The sequence below is a fragment of the Heteronotia binoei genome, chromosome 1 (genome assembly GCF_032191835.1).
Source record: "Heteronotia binoei isolate CCM8104 ecotype False Entrance Well chromosome 1, APGP_CSIRO_Hbin_v1, whole genome shotgun sequence".
Classification (NCBI taxonomy): Eukaryota; Metazoa; Chordata; class Lepidosauria; order Squamata; family Gekkonidae; genus Heteronotia; species Heteronotia binoei.
Genome location: NC_083223.1, coordinates 153,560,373 through 153,586,290, shown reverse-complemented (window position 1 = coordinate 153,586,290; position 25,918 = coordinate 153,560,373). Strand labels below are relative to the sequence as shown.

Below are 25,918 nucleotides of genomic sequence, written 5' to 3'. Positions count from 1 at the left end.
ACATGAAGGCAGGCAACAGCAAACTACTTCTGAACTTCTCTTGCCTTGAAAACCCCATGTGGTCACAAGTCAGCTCTAACTTGACCCCAAAGAGAGGGGATGAAGGCTGAACAAGCGGTTTTATACATGCCACAACAAATCTGTCTGGCCATTTTTCTCTTCAGCATATTATCTGACAATTCTTCATTTGACCAGGCATGCTGATGTTTGCCTGTGACTCAGGATTCATCCATACCAAATTTCTGTTTCCTTGAGTGGAACGCCAACTAGTTATAAGCTAAAACAAATGGCATATTATGCTTTATAAAGCAGGCCCTTTCCATTCTTGTTTAATTGTCTTAATGCAAATTCAAATGTGCAGTTAGAGAGAGAAAATGTTGCTCCTTTCCTGATGTGATAAAGAGCAGTGTTCCCTGACAGAAGTTTTACACATTCAAGTGAGAGCTAACAAGATCATATGCAGGACACAGCACAGGCAGGCCCTTAAATTCTTCAGTTTATTAAGTCATGATGTATTTAAATTTTTATTTTAAAAAAGGAAGAGAAGGAATATTTGGTTGTTCCTTTCCATTCTCAATGAAACCTTCTCCCATGGGATTTGTAAATACTGGCCACCAGTGCAGTAACTTTAAAGTGGTTGCCCCATTACAGATTACATTATTTGGTTTGCTCCTGTGACACCAGTGTGTTTTAGCTTGGGATCTGAAAAACACTGCGTTACTTCTTAAGATGTGTATTTTCTCAGATTTACAACTCTGTACGAAGTCTCCATACAGAGCATTTCCAGAAAGATAATACAAGTTTCTCCTTCCTGCCAAGTTCATTTGAATATTACCTATAAAGAACATTAATTAGTCTTGATTTTTAAGAAAGAAAAGAAAAAGAAAAATAGAGGGAAATAGTGCGTTACATTACGGTTCCAATCCAAATATGCTCATACGCAACAAGGTCTTACGAGCAACAACTACTACAAGGAACATATAGGCTTTGCATGTGGATATACATTTGCAACAGTACTGAGAGAGACTGAAGTGAAGGCTGCCCCTCCTCTGCTCATGGCATGGGTCATGGGGTCACGCCATTTATTATCGTACCATACCATTCATAACACAGAGGGCAGGCCTCTGGATTTGCCTTCTTTGCCCTTGTGCTGTGGGTACATCTGTAGACATGGGGTCTTTTCACACAGTTTAGGTGCTGACCCACAGAGATTCCCCCCGCCCCCCAGACTTCCTCATAACATTTTCCATTTGATATTCTTGCTCATAATTTCTCTGTGCTTTCTCAAATTAGATCAGAAGTGCATTGAAAACATGGAGAAATGACAAGGAAACGGCAAAAGACAACAAATGGAAAATGCGGGTGTGAGGAAGCTTAGAGAAAAACTACTGCATAGCAGCAACTGAGCCATAGGAAAAACTGTATGAAAAGACCCCTGTGCACAATACTGCTTCTGTGCATGATCCCTGGACTTGGCCCTATAATGCTCAGGCAATTATTTGAACAAACTGAATTCCTGTCTAACGTCAAGAATAATTAAGTTTCTCAGATATTCTTTTTGCATTTCTCACCTTGCATTCTGAGCAAATGCTGTTGGGAAAACAAGGTGCCATATTTCCTTTTGGAATTATACCTGTTATGTATCTAATAAGTCACCACAGAAGTCAGACTTTAGAGGTGGCAAGATATCTTTAGCTTTGATTGGTAAATTGACAAGTTGCTGCCCATTCGTATACTTATTTTTAAAAAAAATGTTTTTCCCAACCCTGAAATTATATTTCCTATTACAGCATTGCAAGAAAATAAAATCTTCATCAGTCCACTAAGACCACTGCCTGATAACAGGCTTGCAAAATATATTTATACACTTTAAAAAATATTTCTCTTCTAGCAACCTCTTCATGACCCCTTATCGAGTGCTGAGCATTCTCAGTCACCAAACAGGATGTGTCTTTTTAATTATGTGACAACTACACAGTTAAACAGCATATTGTCTGTAATACCCAGTTTGAGTTGCTGTGCTGCTTTAGTGTGAGAGGGGCCAGGGAAAGGGACTCATGTGGCAACTATCACCCTGTTTGACAAAGATTATTAAGGAATAGCTATTAACGTAAAATCATTTCTGATGTGCAAGTGCCCAGGGAGCATTCACATGTGCACCTTTGATGTGGTGCTCTCTTAGGGCCCTTGGACCACCAGCAGTACCTTCTGCAAAACCTTCATTGTTCTACTGGCTTCCTGGCCTTTTCCCGTCCCCCTTTTTAAAGGGGAGCAATCTGGTTAGCGTGACTGGTGAGTTTTCCATTTGGATGGTCTGGTGTTGTAGTCTCCTCCTCCCCTCCGCTCCTGACCTAAGACACAAGGAATGCTCCATCAATGAGAAGGTGAAATATCTTCCAAGCCCAGCAGCTCCTTGACAAGTCTCTCGCCAAACTGCACACGGCTGTATTTTTTCACATGATAGGCATCTGACATTTTGTAGAGAATGTAAGCATTATTTATGGCAATGCTGATGGCAAACCAGAACACTTGTTGCCAGGTCTTGTTTGGTTTATGGGAAATGAAATACCTAGAAAGCATAAGAAGACAGGAGTTTAAAAAGTTATTGTTTATTATATTTAGAAGACAAGAAAGATCCCTACCTTCAACAGTAAAAAAATTCAGACATGATGACAAAATGTTCTGCTACTTGGCAAAGCTAGAAGTGACTGGCAAGATGGACATAAGAACATATGATGAGCCCTGCTGGATCAGACTAATAGTCTATTCATGCCAGCATCTTATCTTGTATAGTGGCTAGTCAGCCCCAGACAGCCAACAAGAAGGGCACAGAGGCCAAGTCTTTTGTTGTGTCCTAGCACCAGTATTCAGAGGTTTACTGCATCTTCATATGGAGGCTTTCCTATGGCTAGCAGCCATTGGTGGATATATCTTCCACAGATCCATCTAATCCATTCCAAAATCCATCTATGCTAGTGGTGATCTCTTCAATGCCACAATTTAATTACACATTGAGTGAAGAAGTACTTCCTTTTGCCTGACTTCGACATTCTCCTTCTTCATCATTAACACAGCCATTGAATAAATTACACTAAACGTTACATATTTCCAGGAGGTGATCCTGGATTCTATGAAACACAAGTGTTAAGTACTGATGAAAGCTGGTTTCTCCTGTTTTGCCTTTTTCACAGCAGGTCTTGTGAGTGCTGAAAAGTGAGATCATGAATGACCACAGAGTCCTATTTGCAGCACTGCACTGGGGGAAGGGAAGGGTCAATGGGAGGCAGCCGGCCAATATAGCTGGGCAGGAAGAAGGGCAGGCAAAAGAGGGATGGGCAGCCACAGTGGTGGGACATTTGGCCCTTCCCTTACCTGGCAGGCTAATGTCTGGCCTGAATGGAGTTGAGGAGTGGGAAACGGATGGGCCTCTCAGGGGCTTTAAAAACCCAGAATGCCATCTGCTCACATCTTTTGGCTGTGTGGATCAAAGTTGACCCACGCTCCCTCCCTTTGTTTTAGAACTAGTTATAGTGAATATAGGTTTTGTTTGAGCTTCACTTGGATGAGGGACCATTAGGGCAGGGTGAGTAGGGCAGGGTGAGAGGTATGTTATACAGTTAAGATATGTATTCTTAGTCAAGACTTTTGGTGATAACAGCATGGGGTTGCAGATCCATTACAGGTAAATTGTCCTGCATGCTGTTTCTGGAATATGTGGGGACCTTGGGGTGAGGGTGCTTGGGGAATGCCTAGAGAGGGGGCTGCCCACAAAAGCCACCCTCATGCATAGGTGGCAGGGGGAACCACTTAGTGGTGGCTGCCTTGGTGGAATCCCAGATACCTGTCATTCTATGGGCTTCCCACCCTACAGCCAGCTGGCTGGAGGGCAACAGGGATGCATTGACTGGCTCAAGGGTCAGTTGATGCTGGATCTGTAGACCTATGCTGTGCCAGTGCTACTTACAGCTGTAACCAATACAAGTTGTGGCCATTTTATTCCACATTTATTCCAATGGTCATATGGCAGGGTCTTCAGCCTCACGGCACTCCCATCACCAGATACATATTGGAGCTGCAAGATGATACCAAGAGCTGGGGGAATCCACATAGATGAAAACCCACATATAAGGAGCAGCTGCAAAAAAACCCTCCGGCTTTTGGCAACACCTCTTGGCTGTGTGGAAGGGAAGGTGGAAAAGATCTGTCTCTGTCAATGCCATCTGCTGACAATACACAGGATCTGACCCTGATGTTCATGTTTGAAGTGAATAGTTAACCACTTAAATCATCTGCTTTTAATATAGTTTATTTGGGTTTTTTAATACCTCTGAGGAGTGAAAGTATTCCAGTTAACATTCTAAGGTTTTATAAAAACACTCAGTTCCTAAAATGTGGTTTTAAATATGCATGACAGGATCTCTTTGCCATTTTTTAAAAGCCTAAAATTGTGACTTTCATTCGAACTCCTGATCCAGTGTCAACATCAGCCAAGACTAGAAAAGTTTTGATCTGATGCGTCTAGGGAGTGTCTCAAAGAATACTGCATCTTTCTTTGAAGCAAAGGACAGAGCCATTTGTGCAAGAGCTTATTTATGACTCCTAGTTCCATATTCCACCCTGGTGTCTTGGCAGACTGGCCCCTGCTGAGCTGGCAAAAACAGAGCACAACATTTGTGTTCCATTTCTAAAAGATTTGCATAATGAATTTCAATGGCAAAAAGAGAAAGATTCCCAAACTTGTTTTTGCCAACTCTTTTTGCCCTTGAGAGAATCAGAAGGTCAGCTACCAACTGCCCCCTCCCCCACCATGTCCTCTAAAGTCTTCTTTTGGTCTCCTTTCCAATATTTTCCTCACTGAATGTGTCACCAGCTGCATGCTCGTGTGCCTTTTCCAGCTTGGGGCTCAGTGAGCCATTTTCATGAAAGAAGCTGCTTTGACCTCTTATCACAAATAAATCAATACAAACATTATGTTAAGAATGGTCAGGGAGGTATACACATACACCACATTTTTTAAAAAAAAATCTTCATAATAGTGAGAAACATCTGCTGGATTTGAAAGCTCATCATTTTTTTCTGATTCATGACAGGTGAGTCATCTAGGTTGTGTCACTGGGACTGCTCAGTACTATCCTAGCTATACACTTGGACAAATGTACATATAAATTTAATTCTGGGAGCCAGCAAACCTTGCAAGTAGCTATTTCTCTCAAGAATGTGTATGTAGTATTTCCTTGGATCAATCCTGTCATCATATTCAAGCAACATGTTTGTGAATTTTAGGCAAACTATAAGGAATGTTCAATTGAAATGTCAATCTTTTTGGGGGAAAGACAGTGGGGTGTTTGCCCAGTACAGGGACATGAAATTGTTAATGCCTTTGACATACAAGAGTTCAGTTTTGACAAGATGGAGTTCACAGAGTGGGGACCACAGACCCAACCTGAGAACAATTAGTCATGTGTAATGTGCATGTTCTCCCCTATCTCCAAGTGTGCTGCTCCCACTCCAGATCAAGAATAGCATGCATTGGATTAGAGAACATGCATAAGAACATAAGAGAAGCCATGTTGGATCAGGCCAACGGCCCATCCAGTCCAACACTCTGTGTCACACAGTGGCAAAAAATTTTATATATACACACACACTGTGGCTAATAGCCACTGATGGACCTGTGCTCCATATTTTTATCTAAACCCCTGCAAATCATGTATGATTCTGAATCTGTTCATAAGCTGGACTTTCACATTGTTTTTATGTGACCAGAGCATCCTGAGACTCTGGAGGTGGCAGCTACAAAGAAACAGCCTTTGCTAGTAGACAATGTAGCTGAATGGTGTTTAGTCAGTTCTATCTCCATGGAAACTGGAGTGTTAAAGCTGGAGAAATTAGAGAGGGAAAGCTCATATGTTGACATGATGGCTCTTCACATGAAGAAACACTGTAACATGAAAACACTAACCCTCCCAAGAATGAAGTGGCGCAGCCAGGACAGACTGTACTATTGCAACATTTTGGGATATAACTCTTGTCTATAAAGTTTCAATAAATCCACATATTGCTACTGTGCACAAGAAACTTTTTCACTGTCCTTTTCTTATTGGACAAGGTATTTCAACTGTGTAGCTATCTCCTGTCAGTGAAGCTAAAATCAAGCTAAAATCTTCCAAACATCCATGATCACAACGGTCTAAGCCCCCAGCCCCCTGCCCACTTACTTGCTGTACTTGTCGTCGTATTTGCAGATATAACTAAGATGAGCAGCAAATGCCTCTACTGCCAATGGGCAGGGGATCTCTCCACTTTTCCGCTTAATTATCACTCCTGTTTCAATGAAAAAAGTAAAACACAATTTGGGCTTAGTCACAGGGAGTTATATTTTGTAAACTGACAGCACAGCTAACATATAGTTAGTTATCCAGCCTCTTCATCCCAGTAGCTCAGGGCATCACACATGGTTCTTCTTTTCCCCTTTTGTTCTAACTACAGTCCTGTGAGGTGGGTTGAGGCTGAGAGAGAATGACTCGTTGCATCACTCATTGAGCTTCAGGGTGAGTTGGGATTTGAACTTGGGTCTCCTGGATCTTAGTCTGGCACTCTAATCACAACACTACACTGGCATGCTGTGCTTTCACACGTCAACCTCTTGGCCATAAACCAAACCGTTGGCGTAGTTATATTTGTTTTCCCCACCAGGATAATTCTATTTGGAACCATGAATAGGAATAAGAAGTAAGGGGATACTTTTCAAACATTCAGAGAAACCTCAGAAAAAAGAGGTCATGCAGAAAATAGGTTTTGTTTTATTATTAGGAACAAAGGTGTGGATTGCACAGTTTAATGAAAACAGATCCACAACAATTGTGAACTTGCATGTCTTTTTACTAACCCCCTTACCCACACATACTTGTCATTGGCAACCTAGAATGAAAGACATCAACAAATGTTTGCAAAGCTTCTCCTCTGTAGTAATGCAGAGACAACTTCAGCTCACCAAAGGACATTAATTATATGAGCAGTTTGGTAGCTGGAAAAGCTGCCTTGAGGGCCTGAGGTTCCTTTTTCATTGCAGATAGTTGGATGGATGCTACACTCATAAATCCAGATTATAAACTTCTCAGGACAGAGACTTGTCTTTATGTTATGGCTGCAATCCTATGCACATTTACATTAGGAATAGGCAGTGTTGAAGTTAATAGGACTTGCTTCCAAGTAAATAAGTTTAGGATTTAGTGGAATGCCATTTTGTCCACTGATGGTGCTAAAACCATAGCTAAATACTCGCAACACAGATCTTATGATAACTGCACAGAGATTCTAGTATTTTTAATTTTTATTTTATTTATTTATTTTAGTATATTTCTATTCTGCCCATTCCCCGTAGGGCTCAGGGCCGAGTACAACATATGATAAAACAATAAATTACAATAAAAACATTTGAAACGCAGAACTGATTGATGAATGTGCTTGAGTGCTGGTATCTGCATCAAGTAGGATCCATCTAAGCTTATAAATAAGGCACAAGCATGCATAAGCCAAAGCACTTTTAAGCCCCATTTATTTCAAAGGGAGGAATTTAATCAGGCATTTAACTCTCCCCTTTAAAATCTATGAGAAAAATTGTCTGTAGCATCATCATACTTCATACAAACTGCTCACCTTGTTGTACTGGGGAATAAGCATTGGCCAGAAACCGAAAGTACCCTTTATTGTACCAGCAGATCAGGGACATGTTTCCTTTCATCTTGATCCTGTACTGCCCTCGAGACTGAGGCACATCTGAGTTGTTTAGCATAGATGGAGGCAAACCAGTGCAGTCACTTTTCCTCGCACTCAGCAGCCCACAGCAATAAATTTCTGCAAAAAGAAATTAATACATTTCTGTTAACTATGCTGTGGTTCCAGAGTGAAAAAATAGTCATATCCTCCGCTAACAAACCAGGATTGAAAAAGATGCCCCAGCCACTGGCCAATGACCTCTGGTTTCTAAATGGAAATATTCCTTATATCATTTGCCAACACAACATGCCTGACAATACTGATGCCTGAACACATTTTTATCTAGAGTAATATGTTCATTTATTTAGAATTGTTATGTCCCATTTCCTTGTGTTGTCAAGTATATTGTAATCAGGGCTTTTTTTGTAGCAGGAACTCCTTTGAATATTAGGCTACACCCTCCCTGATGTAGCCAATCCTCCAAGAGCTTACAGGGCCTACTATAAGCTCTTGGGAGATTGGCTAAATCAGGGGTGTGTGGCCTAATATGCAAAGGAGTTCCTGCTACAAAAAAAGCCCTGATTGTAATTGTCATGAACTAACCTAAGAAATGAGGAAAAGAAAAAACCATCAAAGGGGCAACAAGGGAACTACTGTATATAATCCATAGGGGTAACTGTGTTAGCCTGGGGCAGCAAAAACAAAATATTAAAAATCTAACACAAATTTTTTCCAGCATAAACATTAGTGAATTAGACCCCATTTCTGTAGATGCAATGAGTGGGCTCAACTAGGCTGCCATTTTATGTAGTTGGTGTTTCATGAAGATAAAATATGTTTTTAGATTAACACATAACATCTGCAGAAGTGTGGAAAGATGCTCTTTAAAATGTCATTTTAGAATAACATTTGTAGAGATTGGCAAAAAAAAAGTCCTAATATTGCATCCCATGAAGGGAAAAGGCAGGTTTATCATCATCTAGGAGTATAGGGTTCATCCCACCATTTGGTCAAGCTGTCAAAGGAATCAAAGATGCATCAGTTTTATTTTCCATGCGTGGCACCTGAAGCTTCTTATCCAAACTTCTGACCTGATTAGTCAATACTCCTGAATTCTGATTGGGCTGGAAAGTCTGCAGGAAAATCTATATAACTTTTACCCAGGCTTGGAAATCCATTTCAAGACTCTGATAATAGACTGACCTTGTCCGGCTGTGCCAAAGAAGCTGTCTTGAATCCATTCCTTAGACAGGAGTGTTGTGGATCTTGTTATACAAGTATAGGATGAGCTAGCAGTGTACCCTTTGATTCTTTTCTTGGGATTCTGCTAGTAACTCTATCTGCTGATTGTTCTCAGTCATCTATGTAGCTGTCTTCCCACCCACTGAAGTGAAGGCATTTGCTCCCTCACCTCAAGGGGAGCTGATCTGTGCAATCTGGAGAGCAGTTGTAATTCTGAGTGATCTCCAGTCCTCACCTGGAGACTGGCAACAGTGGTTCCCCAGGAGGAAATGGCTGATTTGGAGGGTGGAGTCTATGCCATTGTACCTAGCTGAGGTTCCACCCCTCCTGAAAGCCTACCCTCTCCAGGCTCCACCCTTCAAATCTCTAGGAATTTCTCAACCTGCAGTTGGCAACTGCTAAGTCAAACTGGCTGTCCTAGTTAAGACATGCCAATTAGGCAGCATCAAGTTACCCAGAGGGTGCTGCCAGGCCTAGGGTAGCCAATCTCAAAGTGGAGCTTGAAGATCTCCTGGGATCACAACTGAACTCCAGACAACTGATCTCCCATCCTGGAGAAAATAACTGTTTTGGAAGGTGGACTCTATGGTTGAGGGCTTTCTCTTTACTGACTTCCTTCACTGACTGCCTAGCAATGGCCTCTGGCTAGCAGCTTTCCCAGTGGTCAAATCCTCATCTGTCCTAGGGTGAGGCTGAGGGGATGATGGAGTGAGGGAGTGACAGGAAAGAGGAAGCCACCATGACCTCTGAAGATATGCTTTGTGAGGCCACAGTAGAACAGCAGCCCTTTCTGAGGCTGGTTGATGGCAAGAACACAGAGAAGCATAGGAGATGTGTCTGTCTCTGAGGTAAGACTGTTTTGGCAGTTTGTTCAGTGTTCCCAGGCCTGCAGTAGGCAAGGGACAGGGGAGTCAGCCAATGAGTACCCAGAAGTGTTTACTGACGCATGGTGGGTCAATGGTTCCTTGAGTGCACCCATCTGCCAATGGGAGTGGTCTATGTGGCCACCACCATAAATTAATTATTATCTATGATGAAGATAGGATGAGCTAGCAATGTACTCTTGATTCTTTTCTTAGGATTCTGCCAGTAACTCTGTCTGCTGACTGTTCTCAGTTATCTATGTAGTTATTAAAAATTCATTTTCTTCATGATCTTTGAGTGTGAACTGACTTTGTAGAATCTCACCCACGTTAGTCAGCTGTTCTAGCATTTTCTCCAGGGAAAGTGAATGCTACAGTCTGGAGATCAATTGTAACTCTAGAAGAACTCCAAGCACCAGCTGGAGGCAACCCTAGTGGCAGGTTAACTACTGAAGGACCAACCTTCATTAAGCCTCTTGATGAATCTAGTCAGCATTCCATACTGGAATCTTGTTTTGAAGTCCTTTTGTTGAAGGAAATAATTAAAGTGAAGAAAACCAGAGAAAGCCAGAAATAACCGACTTCAAGACAGCCCCAAATAGGTAAGAAAAGAACTGGTTGTCCAACACATCATCAATGATCTACTCTCCATCCTGGATAGGATTGCCAACTCTGGCTTGTGAAATTCCTGGAAATTTGGGGCAGTGCCAAGGAGGATGGAGTTTGAGGAGATGAAGAACTTCGGTGGGAAACAAAGAATGAGTATAAATGGGCAATTTTGGTAGTGGAGGGTGGTAAGCAGTGGGGCACCGCAGGGCTCAGTACTGGGTCAGATGCTTTTTAACTTGTTCATTAATGATTTGGAGTTGGGAGAAAGCAGTGAAGTGGCTAAATTTGCGGATGACACTAAATTGTTCAGGGTGGTAAGAACCAACGAGGATTGTGAGGCACTCCAAAGGGATCTGTCGAGGCTGGGTGAGTGGGCATCAACATGGCAAATGAGGTTCAACATGACCAAGTGCAAAGTGATGCACATTGGGGCCAAAAATCTTAACTATAAGTACAAGTTGATAGGCTGTGAACTGGCGAAGACTGACCAAGAGAGATATCTTGGGGTCATGGTAGATAACTCACTGAAAATGTCGAGCCAGTGTATGACTGCAATAAAAAAAGCCAACGCCATGCTGGGAATTATTAGGAAGGAAACTGAAAACCAATCAGCCAGTATCATAATGCCCCTGTATAAATCAATATGGCCTCATTTGGAATACTGTGGATATCCCACCACAAAAAAAGGTATTATAACATTGGAAAAAGTGCAGAAAAGGGCAAAGTGAATTATAGGGTTGGAACACTTTCCCTATGAAGAAAGATTAAAAAGCTTGGGGCTCTTTAGCTTGAAGAAATAATGACTGAGGGTTGACATGATAGACAGGATTACAATATTATGTATGGGATAGAGAAGGATGAGAAAGAAGTACTTTTCTCCCTTTCTCACAATATGAGAACTCATATGGACATTCAATGAAAGTGCTGAGTAGTTCGGTTAGAACTGATAAAAGGAGGCACTACTTCACCCAAAGGGTGATTAACATATGGAATTCACTGCCACAGGAGGTGGTGGTAGCTACAAGCATAGACAGCTTCAAGAAGAGACTGGATAAACATATGGAGCAGAGGTCCATCAGTGGCTATTAGCCACAGTGTATTGTTGGAACTCTCTGTCTGGGACAGTGATGCTTTGTATTCTTGGTGCTTGGGAGGGACAACAGTGTGAGGACTTCTAGTGTCCTGGCCCCACTGATGGACCTCCTGATGGTGCCTAGTATTTTTGGCCACTGTGTGACAGAATGTTGGACTGGATGGGCCATTGGCCTGATCCAACATAGTTTCTCTTATGTTCTTATGTAATTCCATACAGTCCTCCCTCCAAAGCCACTTTTTCCTCCAAGGGAACTGATCTTTGCAGTTTGGAAATCAGCTGTAATTCCAAGAGAACTCCAAGCCCCACTGAGAGGCTGGCAACCTTCATAATGACATTTCTCTCTCTCTCTCTTTTTTGTGGGCCTTGGACGGCAGACTCTTCTTTGCTTACAGTTAGTTACCTAACCTAAGACAGCTTTTTAACTCACTTACCTCAAATGCTGTTGGTTTTTAAGGTATGACAAATACCGGTACTCCTGCATCTTTTTGAATAAAAACTGGTGCAATATAAGCTAAATTTTGTCAGATGGTTTTTATGGATTGGAGCAGAAAACTACGGATAGGACACAATTATCCCATTGTTCTAATAGAATGAAGACCTGTGCAAAATTCCTGGAAGAAAGCTTTGTGGGGCTTCAAGCAAATACCCTGAAGGTAGGGTTGCATGTAGGGTACATAACCTCCGTGTGGAACCTGGATTTTTCCTGGCATTACAGCTGATCTCCAGTCTACAGAAATCAGGTCCCTAAAGGAAATAGTCACTTTAAAGAGCTGCCTCTATGGCAGGGGTGGCCAAACTTGGTTTACTTAAGAGCCACACAGAATAAATGTCAGATGTTTGAGAGCCACAAGACAGGGAGGAAGGAAGGAAGGAAGGAAGGAAGGAAGGAAGGAAGGAAGGAAGGAAGGAAGGAAGGAAGGAAGGAAGGAAGGAAGGAAGGAAGGAAGGAAGGAAGGAAGGAAGGAAGGAAGGAAGGAAGGAATAGATAGGGGAGGGAGGAAGTTGTGGAAGAAAGGAAGGGAAATAGATGGGGAGGGAGCAGTGGAAAGAAAGCAACTTTAAATGCATTCTCTAAGCTGCTGGCCTGGCTTGGAGAAGTGATTTAAAGATACAAATACCCTCTCCGTGCTGGCCAATGGGGTGGTGGGGTCTTCGAGAGCCACACAATATGTGTGAAAGAGCCGCATGTGGCTCCCGAGCCACAGTTTGGCCACCCCTGCTCTATGGCATCCCATCCTCACTGAGCTCCCTGCCCAAGCTCTCCTCTTCCCAGCTAATCTCCAGGAATTTTTCAAGCCAGAGTTGCCACCTCTAGCTGTAAGATATCTTCAGGATCAAGTGAATTTTCAGTAATACCACTATTTTTAAAAAATTGTGAGTATCCAGACCTATAGCCAAAATTTAATTTTCTACAACAGAGTAAGTTCCCTCTAGCTAAGACTTCATTTTGAACAGTCAGAAGAAATGAAACAAAACCTTTTCTTTAGTTCAGACACAGAGCACCTAAAAGGAAGGATATCTTATACAGAATAATGAAATTCATATATAAACTACCTTTCCAATGTAAAAAGGTAGCTATCCCAGGTTTATCATGGAAAACAGTGAGTGCTAATGGTGCCACAGTTTAGCACATATAACTCGCTAGGATTAAAAACAAAACAAAACTAAGTGCTACTGGAACATCCTGTTGTGATGGTCACATGTAATGAAAATTAAATCCATCTGGATCAATAGCTTTGGTCTGTCTTATTAAATCTGGATCACAAGTCCCATCTAATGTTGTATTGTGCCTGCAGCTGTGAAGCCTTGACATAAACCAGGCATACATCAGCCTGAGAGCAGGAGAGGGAGGAAAGAGCCAGAGACAGGTGGAGATAGACAGAGACTTGGCAGGAGCTCAATCTTACCCATGTTTACTCAGAAGGCGGTCCCATCAAGTACAACGTGGGGGCTTGTAATCTTTGAGATAGACTGTGCCACTCTCATTCAATGGCCTTTCAGCCCCACTGCTCGCAATGCTGAGTGTTGTCTAGTTACTAAGAGCTTTATTATTATTTTGTCTATACTAAAGCCTGGTTTAAATCGTCCACTGGGAATACGCTTCATTAATCAGATGGTGGGCTCCAGTCCTTGATAGCTATGCTAAATAAACCTATAAAGGTACCATAAGATGCCTGTTTGATTCAGAAGGCAAACAGAATCTTAGCACAAAATATTCTGAAACATTGCTGAAGAGCCCCAATCCCTACTGTCATAAAAAGGGCTGCTTCATACATTACAATCAGATGCTTATTGTCTAATTGCCACTATAGTGATGTGAGAGTTATTGCCGCACAAGTCACACAACCAGAGCATTGTCATTAGCTGTTAAATTTGCAGTTAAGTGGTTCTCTGAATTGGCCTTAAGTGTATCTCTGTACATTCACTAGCTTGTAGGAGAAACAGTAGCTCTGAGACACCCTATAGGATCAGGTTGTTTTCCTGTCTGCTACGGAGACACTCTGGTGTCCTGTTTGTTATACCACATGGGGTGGGAGCTAGTAGAAGGCCGGGAGCAGGAGACACTAATCCTGTCTTATGAGAGGTCCTAAAGTGAGAAGCACCATCTCATTTAAAGTTCTGTATCTCTCCACTATACAAAGATTCCAAAATAATCCCACACTTCTCTGATATTTGCTCATTCCAAGTTTCAGAAAATGGAAAATCCTTGAAGCTCAAAAGGGGTAGGTGAGTGAGGGCCAGAAGATGTGACATTTCCCACCACGTTTTTTAAAAGGATAATAGTAGATGTGTTGGATCCAAATTTAGGACATTATGCAGAGTAGGGTTGCCAGGATGGGGGACGGTGGAGGGGGAACTTTGTAGATCTAAACTCACCATCTATCTCCTTGTGCTGTTACTGATCAACAAGGGGGGGAACACAAGCTCCTCTCACTGTCCATTTTCCCCTTCCAGAGTTAATGATGAAATAGAGTGAGGTTGGCTCTGATTGGTGGAACAGTGTATGCCCTCTCTCCCTGCACCATACCCCTAGCCCAAACTAAGGCCTCACCCAGCTGCCTAGTACCCTTTAAAAAAAAGAAGTAATGTGGGATTTTTCATTGTCTTTTATCTGTTAGACCCTTAGCTGCTTGTGCAGCACAAACAAAACCCTGAGGCACTTTGAATAACAATTTTATTGTGCAAAAGCTTTCTATGGCTAGAGGCCTCTTTTTGCTGTCAATATGTAGGCCATCACAAACCTTGTTTTTCAAACTCTTCGAAGAGATTCAGGCTAGTAATACTGGGGCCAGTGAAGATGATGTAGTTTTTCCCTGCAATGTTCTTACAAAGACTTTTGGCCACCATGCTGTGGAGCTGGGTTTTGTTCTTCAAAGCATCCAAGCCTTCAGCACCACTTCCTTCTTTCAGATGGACATAAATCTTAACAATCAAGCAGAAAGAACAGCAGGAGAAAAGTTAATTTGTGTAGAGGCCTGTGGCAATTCTGTGGCCCTTCATCAAGAACAATTCAATAAACATCAAGAGGGAATCCTTTTAAAAACCTTTTAAAAACCTTCTGTTGTAACTATGGTAAGAAATTCAGTCCCCTTGAAATGGAACAGTAATCCTATTCAAAACATATAATTTGAAAAAGTGCATGTTTGACCTGGTCTCTTGTTACAAATGGGTAGATCCACTGAAACAGTTATTGAGGGTGCAGCTAGACATGTGTGTTCTTAAACGTTGGCTCTGGGTTCCACAGACCCAGCAATGGCATTTAGAAAACAGAGGGCAGCTGTTTGAATTTGGAATGCCACCATGGGGGGCAGGAAGTCTCTGCCTCCCCCAAACATTTTCCAGCACTGACACAGTGTTGGGGGGGGGGGGGAGTTATTTCCCTGTTTTTGCTGTTCCACGTGCACAGAATACTCCACAGCCAAATAAGGAAATAATTCCTCCCAGTACTGTACAGGAAAACAGCCTGCAGGGGAGAGGGGAGAGTAGAGTTGCCAGGCATGATCTGGTGAGCAGCAGAAGACGAGGGAGAGTGGCCAGTGGCAATGGTAAAATCATTGAGTTCCCAGTGGTTCCCAGAAAGGCATGACATTGCTTTTGAGTTTTCCCAGGAAGTGAGGTCACACCAGTGGCCCAATGGTCATTTAAATTTTTTTTCTCCTACTGCCAATAGCAATACCTGGGGAAATTGATTCCTTGCTCCAGGTAGGAGCATGGCAATCCCGGGTGGAGTGGGAGGAAAGGAAGCAAGAACTTTCCCTCCCCCACAGTGGCATTCTGAGCTCCAACACATTCTCCTTCAGTTGCTGAGTGGTTGTGGGAAACCAGAGTTCGGTCAGTGGAACCTGGGCCCAGCTCTTAAAAAAGAAGCACATCTAGTTGAGCCCTCAACTCAAAATGTGAAAGGGCATGTTTGTAATTGTCTAGATAACAATGATTAGGTTGCAATTCTCTGTTATTGCTGTAGGAAATACAGTCCACAGATACATGAAGAGCTTTCTCTTCCTTTGTGGTTTAAAAGATATTTGTCACTGACAGTACAATCCTAAACAGAGTCACACCTTTCTAACCCAACTGAATGGACTTAGAAGGGTGTAATTCTATGTAAGACTGCATTCTAGTATCCCTTTGGCATCAGACAACCACTTAAGGTTGCAAAACTAAACAAGGACAATTCCATGCAAAGGACTGTTAGGGAAGGGACTGAGAACAAAACGATGAGCATCAGAGTGCCTTTACATACATTTTTGGTGCAGCCTCAATTGGAACACGGTTTACAGTTCCACTTGCTCCATCCTCCATCTCAAAAAAAGGACTTCCTAGAGCTAGAAAGGGGGCAGAAATGGGCAAGCAAAATTAGCAGGAGGTTGGAGCATTTTTGCTATGAGGAAAGGCTAACAATTTGGAGCTTCAGGGAAAAAATGGAAGAAGACAAGACAGAAGTTTATAAAATCATGTAAGGTATGCAGAAAATAGAGAAAGAACTTTCTCTCTCTCCTATAATACCAAAATTCAAAAAAAGAGACCAAGAGTCTTACAGCATCTGAAGGACTACCCAATTTTTGTCCTGCATAAGCTTTGTTGATGAGCTGAAGTCCACATTGTCAGATTCATCTTCATCCACCTGAGGAAATGGGCTCTGGCTCATCTTATGCCACAACAAAATCCAGGTGCCATCACTTGATTGCAGTAATGCTGCTACCATCCCCCAACTCAAACCCGGTAAACTGGATGGGCAGTAGATTCAGAACTGACACAAGAAAGTACTTTTCACAAAATACATAATTTATGGAATTTGCTGCCAAAAGATGCAGAAGAGGTCTCTAGCTTGGATGGCTTTGAAAAGGAATCAGACAAATCCATGGAGGTCTATAAATAGGAATGCCCTTTCCCCAATAAGTAGAGCCCAGGATATATTTAATCATGTAAACAAATAACAATAACACATTAAATAAAAATATCGCATAATTACAATAAAACTTAAGCTGCTCCCTTGTGTCATCAGTTCTTTGTGAAGCTTCCTACGTGAATGCAGAGGCATTTGCCACGACAACACAGCATCTATGCAGTAATTTTCCCCACACTATCCTGGCTGCAGACACCCACCATGGCCAGTATTCCACCCCACTTTTTCAGGTTATTTAAAAAATGGCTGTTGGCATATGGCTACAGCATTATAAGGATCTATCTGCTGATTCTTTGGACATCATTTTTTATTTCATATTCTATTTCGTATAGATATACATATATCCACAAAGAGCTAAACATGTACTTTTTAAAAATGAAACCTATACATAATCAGCAAACTCCATGACTGAATAGGGATTTGAAGGTAGGCCACCTTAGTGATAGTCCAGCACTCTGACCAAGGCACTGGCTCCTTCTCTATCTAATCCTACAATATGGCTGGGGACAATAAAGAGAGCCCCTCTCCCTGCCCCAGGTTCTATGGGAATATCATTTCCATTTCATTTTAGGGAGGGAGTCAGAACTTGGCCCTGGAAAGGACAGGATACCAACTAAGCTCTTGGTTCCCCTGCCATACACTAACTCCCTTTTTGCTTCCCTCTGTTGTTGTTCAGTCCGACTCTTTGTGACCCCATGTACCAAATCATGCCTCCCTTTCCTATTCTAAACCAATCAATTGTTCCATATCCTGTTCTGACAGTTGCCTCTTAACCCTTATACAGGTTTAATTTAATTTAAGGCTACTAATGCATAACAATCACATTGTGCCTCTGGAATTTCCACATATTAGTGTACCTTTTGTTATACTAACATAGTGGATTTGGTTGTGGTTGTATCCTTTCTAAACTGCAACATAAGCTGCTATAATTAATGGTGAACAGTGAGAGCCCAAAGCATGTGATTAAATAGGAAGTATCCCTGTACAGTCCTCAAGGAAATGCATTGAGGGTTCATTTCAATGAAACTTGCATGAGAACTCCTGTTGAATTGTGCCCTTAAGGTTTTGTTGCCCTTATGGTCATCTAGACAATATGTTTATAGCTATTTTTAACCTGACTTATATGACCCTTCCTTGATATGAAATTGTCCTATAAAAAAAAATTGCAGGAAAGCATCACTGACTGTGGTTACAGTTTTAAAGTCTACTTTCAGAGTCATCAGAACTAGTTGTACTAGAAGCAATCATCAACACACACCTGTGTGTGCTTCACAGAAAATATTTCCCGCATAAATGGATTTTTAAAGCCCTGTTTTAATTAATATGTAACATGGATTTCTCAGATGCTCAAACAGACATGAGTGAAACTGCAAGTTGTATCTGAAAGTCTGAAGCCAACTGAAAGGACCCACTGTAGGTCCTGAGATGCTCAGGAAAAAGGCAGACATATAACAGCCAGTGTGGTGTATGGGTTAGAGCAGGGATGTCAAACTCATTTGTTATGAGAGCTGGATCTGACATAAATGAGACTTTGTCAGGCTGGGCCATGTGTGTCATAAAATGTAATGCCAAATAGCAGAGATATACACTTTATAATGGACATAAACAAACATAAAGATTTTTTTTAAAAATTAAAACATTAGAATTCTTGCAATATTTTGTTTATTTCTCTGATAATTGACACCTCTTGCTCTGAATTATTGCATCAAAATCTGGAGTCAATGTCTGTGCTGTAGCAATCTTGAGTATGCTGTTCCGGTGTTGTTCAGGTATGTATCTGTAAGTTGCAAAACTACTTTTGATTTAGGGTTTGTAGAATCTTTCGGGATCAAGTGCCGTGTTCTACTGGAGAAAGTTTTCCTTCCAGACGTTTCGTTCTCAGCTGCGGAGAACATCCTCAGTGGCGTTGCAGCCGGAGCAGGCGCTCAGACCTTCTTGGCTGCTGTGCATTGAGTGGGGCCAGGGCTGCTGGAGAGCTGCTATTTGTAGGCTGGAGGGGGTGTAATGAAAGGGCAATTGTTTTGTGGATGTGCCCATTGTTTGGTGGGGCTTCCTGGAAGGGTAGTGATAAGGAAACTGGGTGTTGAATGTGACCATTGTTCTGTGTTAATTGCTGGGAAGGTTGGAAGGGGTTTGAAGATAAGGAAGATGGTTGTTGACTGCTGATTGCTCTGTGGAATTTGCTGGTTGTTCTGAGACTTTCTGCAATTTATAGTCTGTAGCGCCTGCTCCGGCTGCAACGCCACTGAGGATGTTCTCCGCAGCTGAGAACGAAACGTCTGGAAGGAAAACTTTCTCCAGTAGAACACGGCACTTGATCCCGAAAGATTCTACAAACCCTAATGATGTTACCAGCCGTGAAAACCTGAATTCTTTGATACTTTTGATTTATTGACATTCATTACAGAAATCCTATGGTTAATGCTTTGAGCCTAAGACCCATATGAAAACATGAAATGTCTGGGCATTGCAGGCTTTTTTGCTTCATGCGATGTCAAGAACATGTGAAGGCACCATGACACAGACTGAAGACTATGTGTTTATGTACAAAACTATAGTCTTCCCCAGAGAAATAACTACAACTCATATGAAGCCGTGCAAGAATACGAGACAGCAATCGACAGTGGTCAGTAACAGCCTACTTATATGGGAAATATAGGTTAAGATCCCCTGTCTACAAAGGAAATGTGCTGGGTGGGGTGAATTTGATCTGGACACACATTCTCAGCCTAATTCACCTCACTGGCTTGTTGTTATTCCTCATCTAAATAGTTCACATTGCTTTGCTACTGAGAAAGACTGGATCATGAAGGCATGAATATACTGAAAAGGGGAAGGCAAACCCAGTTGCACCCACACACTTGCACGTTCTCTCTTTGCAGCAAGGCAAAAAGTTCATACCTTGAATAAAACTTGGTTGGCCTTAAAGATGCTTTGTATCTCTCCAGTGTGATCAAGGGAACTGGCCAAAGGAAGCTCTGGCTCTTTCTCTCCCTCCCCAGGGGACAAGAAGGGGGAGAAGCCTCAGCCAATAGAAGGAAGAGAGGCCTTGCTCTGTAGCTGCTGTGTGATTGAGCAAACCTGGCAAAACAAGCTGTGATACAGAAGGAAGTAAGCGAGAGGGAGAAGGAAGCAGACTTGTTTGTGGGCCTGATAGGACCCTCCAGGGGCCTGATCCATCCTCCAGGCAGTATGTTTGACACCCCTGGGCTAGAGTGTTGGACTAGGAGCTGGAGGACCCAGATTCACATCCCTATCCTGCCATGGGTGATTCTAGGTCAGCCATTCTCTCTGAACCTAACCTACCTCATAGGGTTATTGTGAGAATAAAGTGGAGGAGAAGAGAAGCTGCTGTAGCTTTCTCCAGACCCAAACGAAGAATACCAATAGAAGGGATTAGGTTTTGTCTGTTGAAACCTTAGGTTCTCATCGAGCCTAAGTACTCAGGTACCAATACAAATGTGGTCTGCTGGTTCCATGCTTCCCAGGTATACATGAGTTTGATTTGGATTGGGACCACAGAGCCCAGGGAGAGGAGGCTGTGTTCCCTAACTGAAATGGCCCTAGGGAACAGCTATTTGCCTGGCTGAGAATCATAACACAAGATGGATAGGATACACATGTATCTGATGTCAAGTGTGCAATCTGATTTGGCGGGGGTGGGGGGGAAGCAAGGTGCTGAAACATCCAAAATAGCATGTCTCCATACCAAACTTTTAGCATATTTGGCAACCAAGTCCTCTGATGATCATAAAAGGGACACATGGAGAAGCCTCCTTCAACTCTGCCCTTGAAAAGCATATTCACCCCAGGCTCAGTCTAGCACAGCTAGTAAATCAATTAGGACTTCATTAGGAACAAATAAGTTTATTCATGACGTGAGGACAGTCAAAGTCATCCCAATTTTAATGGAAAGGCTTGCCAACTTTTGTTCAGGCCTGACGTTTCCAGAGAGTACCAGTGACTCTTTATAATTGGCTCAGGTTTACAAAGAATGTAAATGGAGTTTGTGTAACAAGACTCACAGGGAAGAGAGGAAAGGGAGAAAGAAAAGAAAAAAAGAGGCAATTCCACTTCCACAGCATGGTAATGTGAGGCTTCGTGTCATTTTAGAGTGCATCAGTTGCACTGCCAGAAATGGCAAGACTCAAGAAGCCACCAATATTCAAACCATAGAGTGAATATATGGCAGTACTTTGCACCAGATCAGACTATTGTTACTTCTAGCTTCATCTCCACTGGCTAGCAGGAATGCAACAAGGCTATGCAGATCCTTCCCAGCACCTGCTACATAACAGTCTTTACCTAGAGATGCCAAAAGCTGAACATGAGAAGGAATGCTTTCTGAGCCACTGCATCTTCCTGAAAATGCCTCGACAGAAAGAACATGGCTTTAAATGTGTGTATAAAGTGCTGTCAAGTCACAGCTGGCTTATGGCAACCCAGAAGTTTTCAAGGGAAGAGAGGTTCAGAGGTGATTTGCTATTGCCTTCTTCTGCAGAGTGACCCTGAAATTCCTTGGTAGTTGCCCATATGAATACTGACCAGTGCTTAGCTCCTGAGCTCTGATGAGATCAGGCTAGCCTGGGGATTGGATAAACATATGGAGCAGAGATCCATCAGTGGCTATTACCCACAGCATATTGTTGGAATTCTCTGTCTGGGGCAGTGATGCTCTGTATTCTTGGTGCTTGTGGGGGCAACAGTGAGAGGGCTTCTAATATCCTGGCCCCACTGATGGACCTCCTGATGGCACCTGTTGGGGTTTTTTTGCCACTGTGTGACAGAGTGTTGGACTGGATGGGCCATTGGCATGATCCAACATGGCTTTAAGGAGGGAAATCTTAACATCTATCATCAGGATCCTTCTGTACTCAAATCAATCAGGCCATCATAATACAACACTGCCACAATTTTATGAATACATCTTTCTAGTATTATCCAGAGCAAAAGTGTCAAACATGCAGCCCGGAGGGCTTCTATCAGGCTTCCTTTCCCCTCTCTCTTGCTTCCTTCTGCATAACAGCTTGCTTTGTCAGGCTTGCTTAATTGCACAGGAGCTACAAAGCCTCTGTTTTCTCCATTGGGCTCCTCAAGACAAACATATAGCCCTCAGTCTGTGTCATGGCGTCTTCACATATTCTTGACCAGCACATGAAGCAACTTGTATACAATAGCTCACAATGCCCAGCCATTTCATGTTTTCCTCTGGGTCTTAGGATCAAAGCAGAGGAGGAGCTGTATTTATACCTTGTTTTTCTCTACCATAAAGAGTCTCGAATTCGCCTACAATTGCCCTCCCTTCCTCTCCCCACAATAAGCCCCTTGTGAGGTAGGTGGGGGTGAGAGAGTTCTGAGAGAACTGTGACTGGCCCAAGGTCACCCAGTAGGCTCTATGTAGAAGAGCGGTTCTTCAGATTAGAATCCACTGCTCTGAACCACTACACCATGCTGGCTCCAAAGTTCTAGTGCTAAGCTTAGTATTGCCTTCCAGGCTGTTTTCTTAATATATATTATTAAATGGGTATTTTATATATTTCTGTACATGTGAATCATGAAATGGGACTAACCACCAGCAGCCAAGACATCTAAAACTAGGGCAAGGACAATGATTTCTCAGTATCTCAAATTCACTGCTGAAGTAGGCCAAGATGGAACATCAGTGTACTGTTGCCTTGACAACCACTTCCTGTTTCAAGGGTGGCAAGGTATTTCTCTAGAACTCTCTCCCTCCAGTTGACTGATAGCAGTAACTAGAATATCTGAGATTGTGAGAGAAGTCACTGATACTGAGTGATACCACCTAGTACAGAATGTCAATAACCAATAGCCTTGGAAGGCACTTCTGACTGGGAGGTCCTTCTCTAGGGTCTACTGGATTGCTGCAGTGTGCTCTACTTGAGACTACCCTTGAAGACTATTAGGAAACTTCAGCTAAGGCCAGCTCTTGGGAACATATGTCTCCAACACTATAGCAATTACACTGGCTACCACTCTGCTCCTGAGCTCAATTCAAGGTGTTTGTTTTGTCCATTAAAGCCCTACATGGCTTAGGACTGGGTATCTGAAGGACTGTCTTCTCCCATATGTTCTTACTCAGGAATTGGGATTGTGGGGAGATGCCCTCCTGGCTGTCCAGCCAATTACAGATGCTTGCTTAGTGGGTATATGAGAGAGAGCCTTTGTTGTGGCAGCCCCACAATTATGGAATAATCCCTCAGGGAGGAGCCCCTGGCCCCCTCATTAGTGATCTTCAGGAGGTAGTTAAAGACAATTTTATTTAGGACTGCATTTTGATTGATTTAGCTTTTATTATTGGCATTCCTAATTGGATTTTTTAATCTGTGACTTTTATAGGTTTTATACTTGTTTTTATAATGTTTTATTTATATTGGAAGTCCCCTTGAGTTCTGCAAGGAGAAAAGCAGCTAACAACTGTTTTAAATTTTTAAAAATAAAAGAAATACTGCCACAGGCAGTTTGCCCCAAAGGTCTAACACCAAAGGGATTTTCCCCCCTCGTTTGGGTTGCTACTTTGGGAACGAAATGAAAGTAGGAATTAGTTTTTATGTGTTTTCATTATTTTGGTTTGTTTTATTGCTACCAAGGCCAACAAATAGGGTATAGAGGCCATAAACTTCCCTTGATGTTGCTTTCTAGTGGTGGCACTCACACAGGTGTTTGAGTATGAGTTCCAAGTAAGAGACAGTCTTCCTGTTTTAGTTTGGGGACAGCAGACAGATTTTGTGTGCGCTTGGGATTTAAATATACATAGGAGGGGGCATTCAATTTGTTCAATTACTGGCAAGGGGAGATATGATATGGCAGGAGACAGGTCAGGTAATGGTAGGTTTCGGGACAACCAAATAGTGTTTCTCCCTTTATAACTGTCCTGCTCTTAACCAGCAATAGCCTGTTAGCCACATCACTATCACCTCTGAAAGTGCAGTTGCTGAATGCAAAGTCAGCCTAGGGATGAACATCTGTCATCCGAAATTTAATCTTGGATGAAAAGGATTATCTTCTGTACAACACTGAGTAAGTGAAGGGGTGGGAGGAGAGATTAATCTCTCTCAGCCCAGTCCATTAGGATATTTAGGCCAACATCATCCTAGGGTTGCAAACTCTGTGTTGGGAAATTCCTGGTGATTTGGGGGCAGAGCCTGCGAAGGGGAGGACCTTAGCTGGGGTATCACATCATAGAATCTACCCTTCAAAGAGGCCACTTTCTCCAGGGAAATGGTAGTATGGAGATCAGTTATGATTCTAGGAGATCTCCAGGCTGGCAACTCTAGCTGGATGAACTGACATGGTCTATCATAATAATATCACTCTGCCTAGGTCTTTTCTGGATGGTATTTGGTGCTAGAGCCCAATTCTATTGGTCCTCTATTGTTGAACAGTCTTTCTAACTGAACTGCTTGAAGAGGTCTTGGGTCTAGTATTGAGGTTACCTTGATTTTTGGTAGTAGTGGACCAAAATCCTTACGCAAGCCTCCTTGTCTTGTCTAAGGACCCACTACTACCTTCATAACTATGGGCTATTGTAAGAAAATACCCTAAATTCAGAATATTGTAGTCACCCGCCTGGTTGCCAGGGTGCCTGGAGACTGAACTCACACACATCTGCTAGGAGAATGTGGGTTTGGCTACCAGACTGGAAAGGACTTATGAGTACTAACAGCCACAATGCTAAAGCAGCGCTCTGTGTTTCTGGAGGAGTGCTAGCAAGAAGAACGGATGGTTTCCAGTCACTTTGAGCGAACGCCATCTCTATCATTGGAGCGGAAGAAAGTGCGCTGTTAGGAGCTATCCAGGCCATGCGGTTTTCAGCCTTGACCATAGAATCCACTTTGGGAGGCTAACACCAGCTATCTTCCAGCAGTGCCAAGACTCCATTTCAGCGAAGCAGAAGGCTCACGTACTCAACAGATGTCACCCATCCATAAGGCCATCAAGCTTAGGCGTGGAGCCTGCCGGAATGCCAAAATCTTTGTCCAACGAAACTAAGGACAAAGACTGGTGTCAAGAAGAACACTGAAGAAGAGGAAGACCATCTTCAGCCAGAGCCAAGTTCCTTTGTGTAAACCGGGTGTTACCTAGGTAGTAATTTGGCCATCTATTGTCACCTTTTTAGATAAGTTTAATAGTCCTAAGCACCCCTCCACCCAGTGATTTCCCCCATTCTTCTCCCCAACGGTCATCTTGGAGCATCCTCACCTTGGTCCATTGTTACCCGGAGGTCCAATCAGGTAACCAGGACCCAAGCTTGTTCATTGGTCAGTTATGGGCATCCAATTGGGGGCTACCAATTAACTTGCTATTGGCTACTGCAGAAGTCCAGCCCTTAAGGTCACTGCAGAGCCTCCCCTTTTTCCACCCCTGTACCTCCCATCCCCTGAGGGTCCAAGGTAGTCTATATAACCTGTGACCCAACTTACCACACGTGTGCATCTAGCAGTACCCTATCTCCGCTGTATAAATCCACCCCCAATTCCTGATCAGTTGAGGGTCCTATTTTCCCTGTCCTCTTACGTCGCCATTGGAGCCTTCTTGAAGACTACGATTGGTAATTATCACCCTGTTTATCTATCCATGTGTTCTCTCTCTCTCTCTCTCTCTCTCTCTCTCTCTATTTTTCCTGGGACTGTATGTATGTTTCATGAGCACATTGCCTTGTATGTATGCCTATATTTTTCTGGAATAAATTTTAATTGTTTTACTTAATTAGAGTCCTTGATAGATTTAAGCATTAATTTCTGGACGTGGATCCTGTATACACAGATAAAAGATCCTTATTAAGCCAGGTGCCCACCTGACAATTCCCCATCCTCGTTTTGAGGGCATTTTGACTTACACTATCCAGAACATCTTAATGTGCACACATATATACATGGGTGGTTCACCCTTGCCCATCATGGCTTATTACAACTAGTCAGAAGGGATTCCTCAGTTAGGTCTAGATGAATACTTCTTTGAAAGGGT

At 42.6% G+C, this 25,918-nt stretch overlaps 1 protein-coding gene across 1 annotated transcript in view; it reads right to left on the bottom strand.

Annotated features, from left to right (window-relative positions):
- Positions 1–1,748: 1,748 nt before the first annotated feature.
- The window catches only part of PGBD5 (piggyBac transposable element derived 5), a 114,074-nt gene continuing 89,904 nt past the window's right edge, over positions 1,749–25,918 (bottom strand). Inside the window, exons 4-7 of the mRNA XM_060242789.1 lie at positions 14,772–14,952; positions 7,660–7,857; positions 6,219–6,324; positions 1,749–2,569 (exon numbers count right to left, since the gene is read on the bottom strand). Of these exons, the coding sequence (XP_060098772.1) occupies positions 2,374–2,569; positions 6,219–6,324; positions 7,660–7,857; positions 14,772–14,952 (681 nt within the window). The 3' untranslated portion in view covers positions 1,749–2,373. The remainder of the gene's footprint in view (positions 2,570–6,218; positions 6,325–7,659; positions 7,858–14,771; positions 14,953–25,918) is intronic.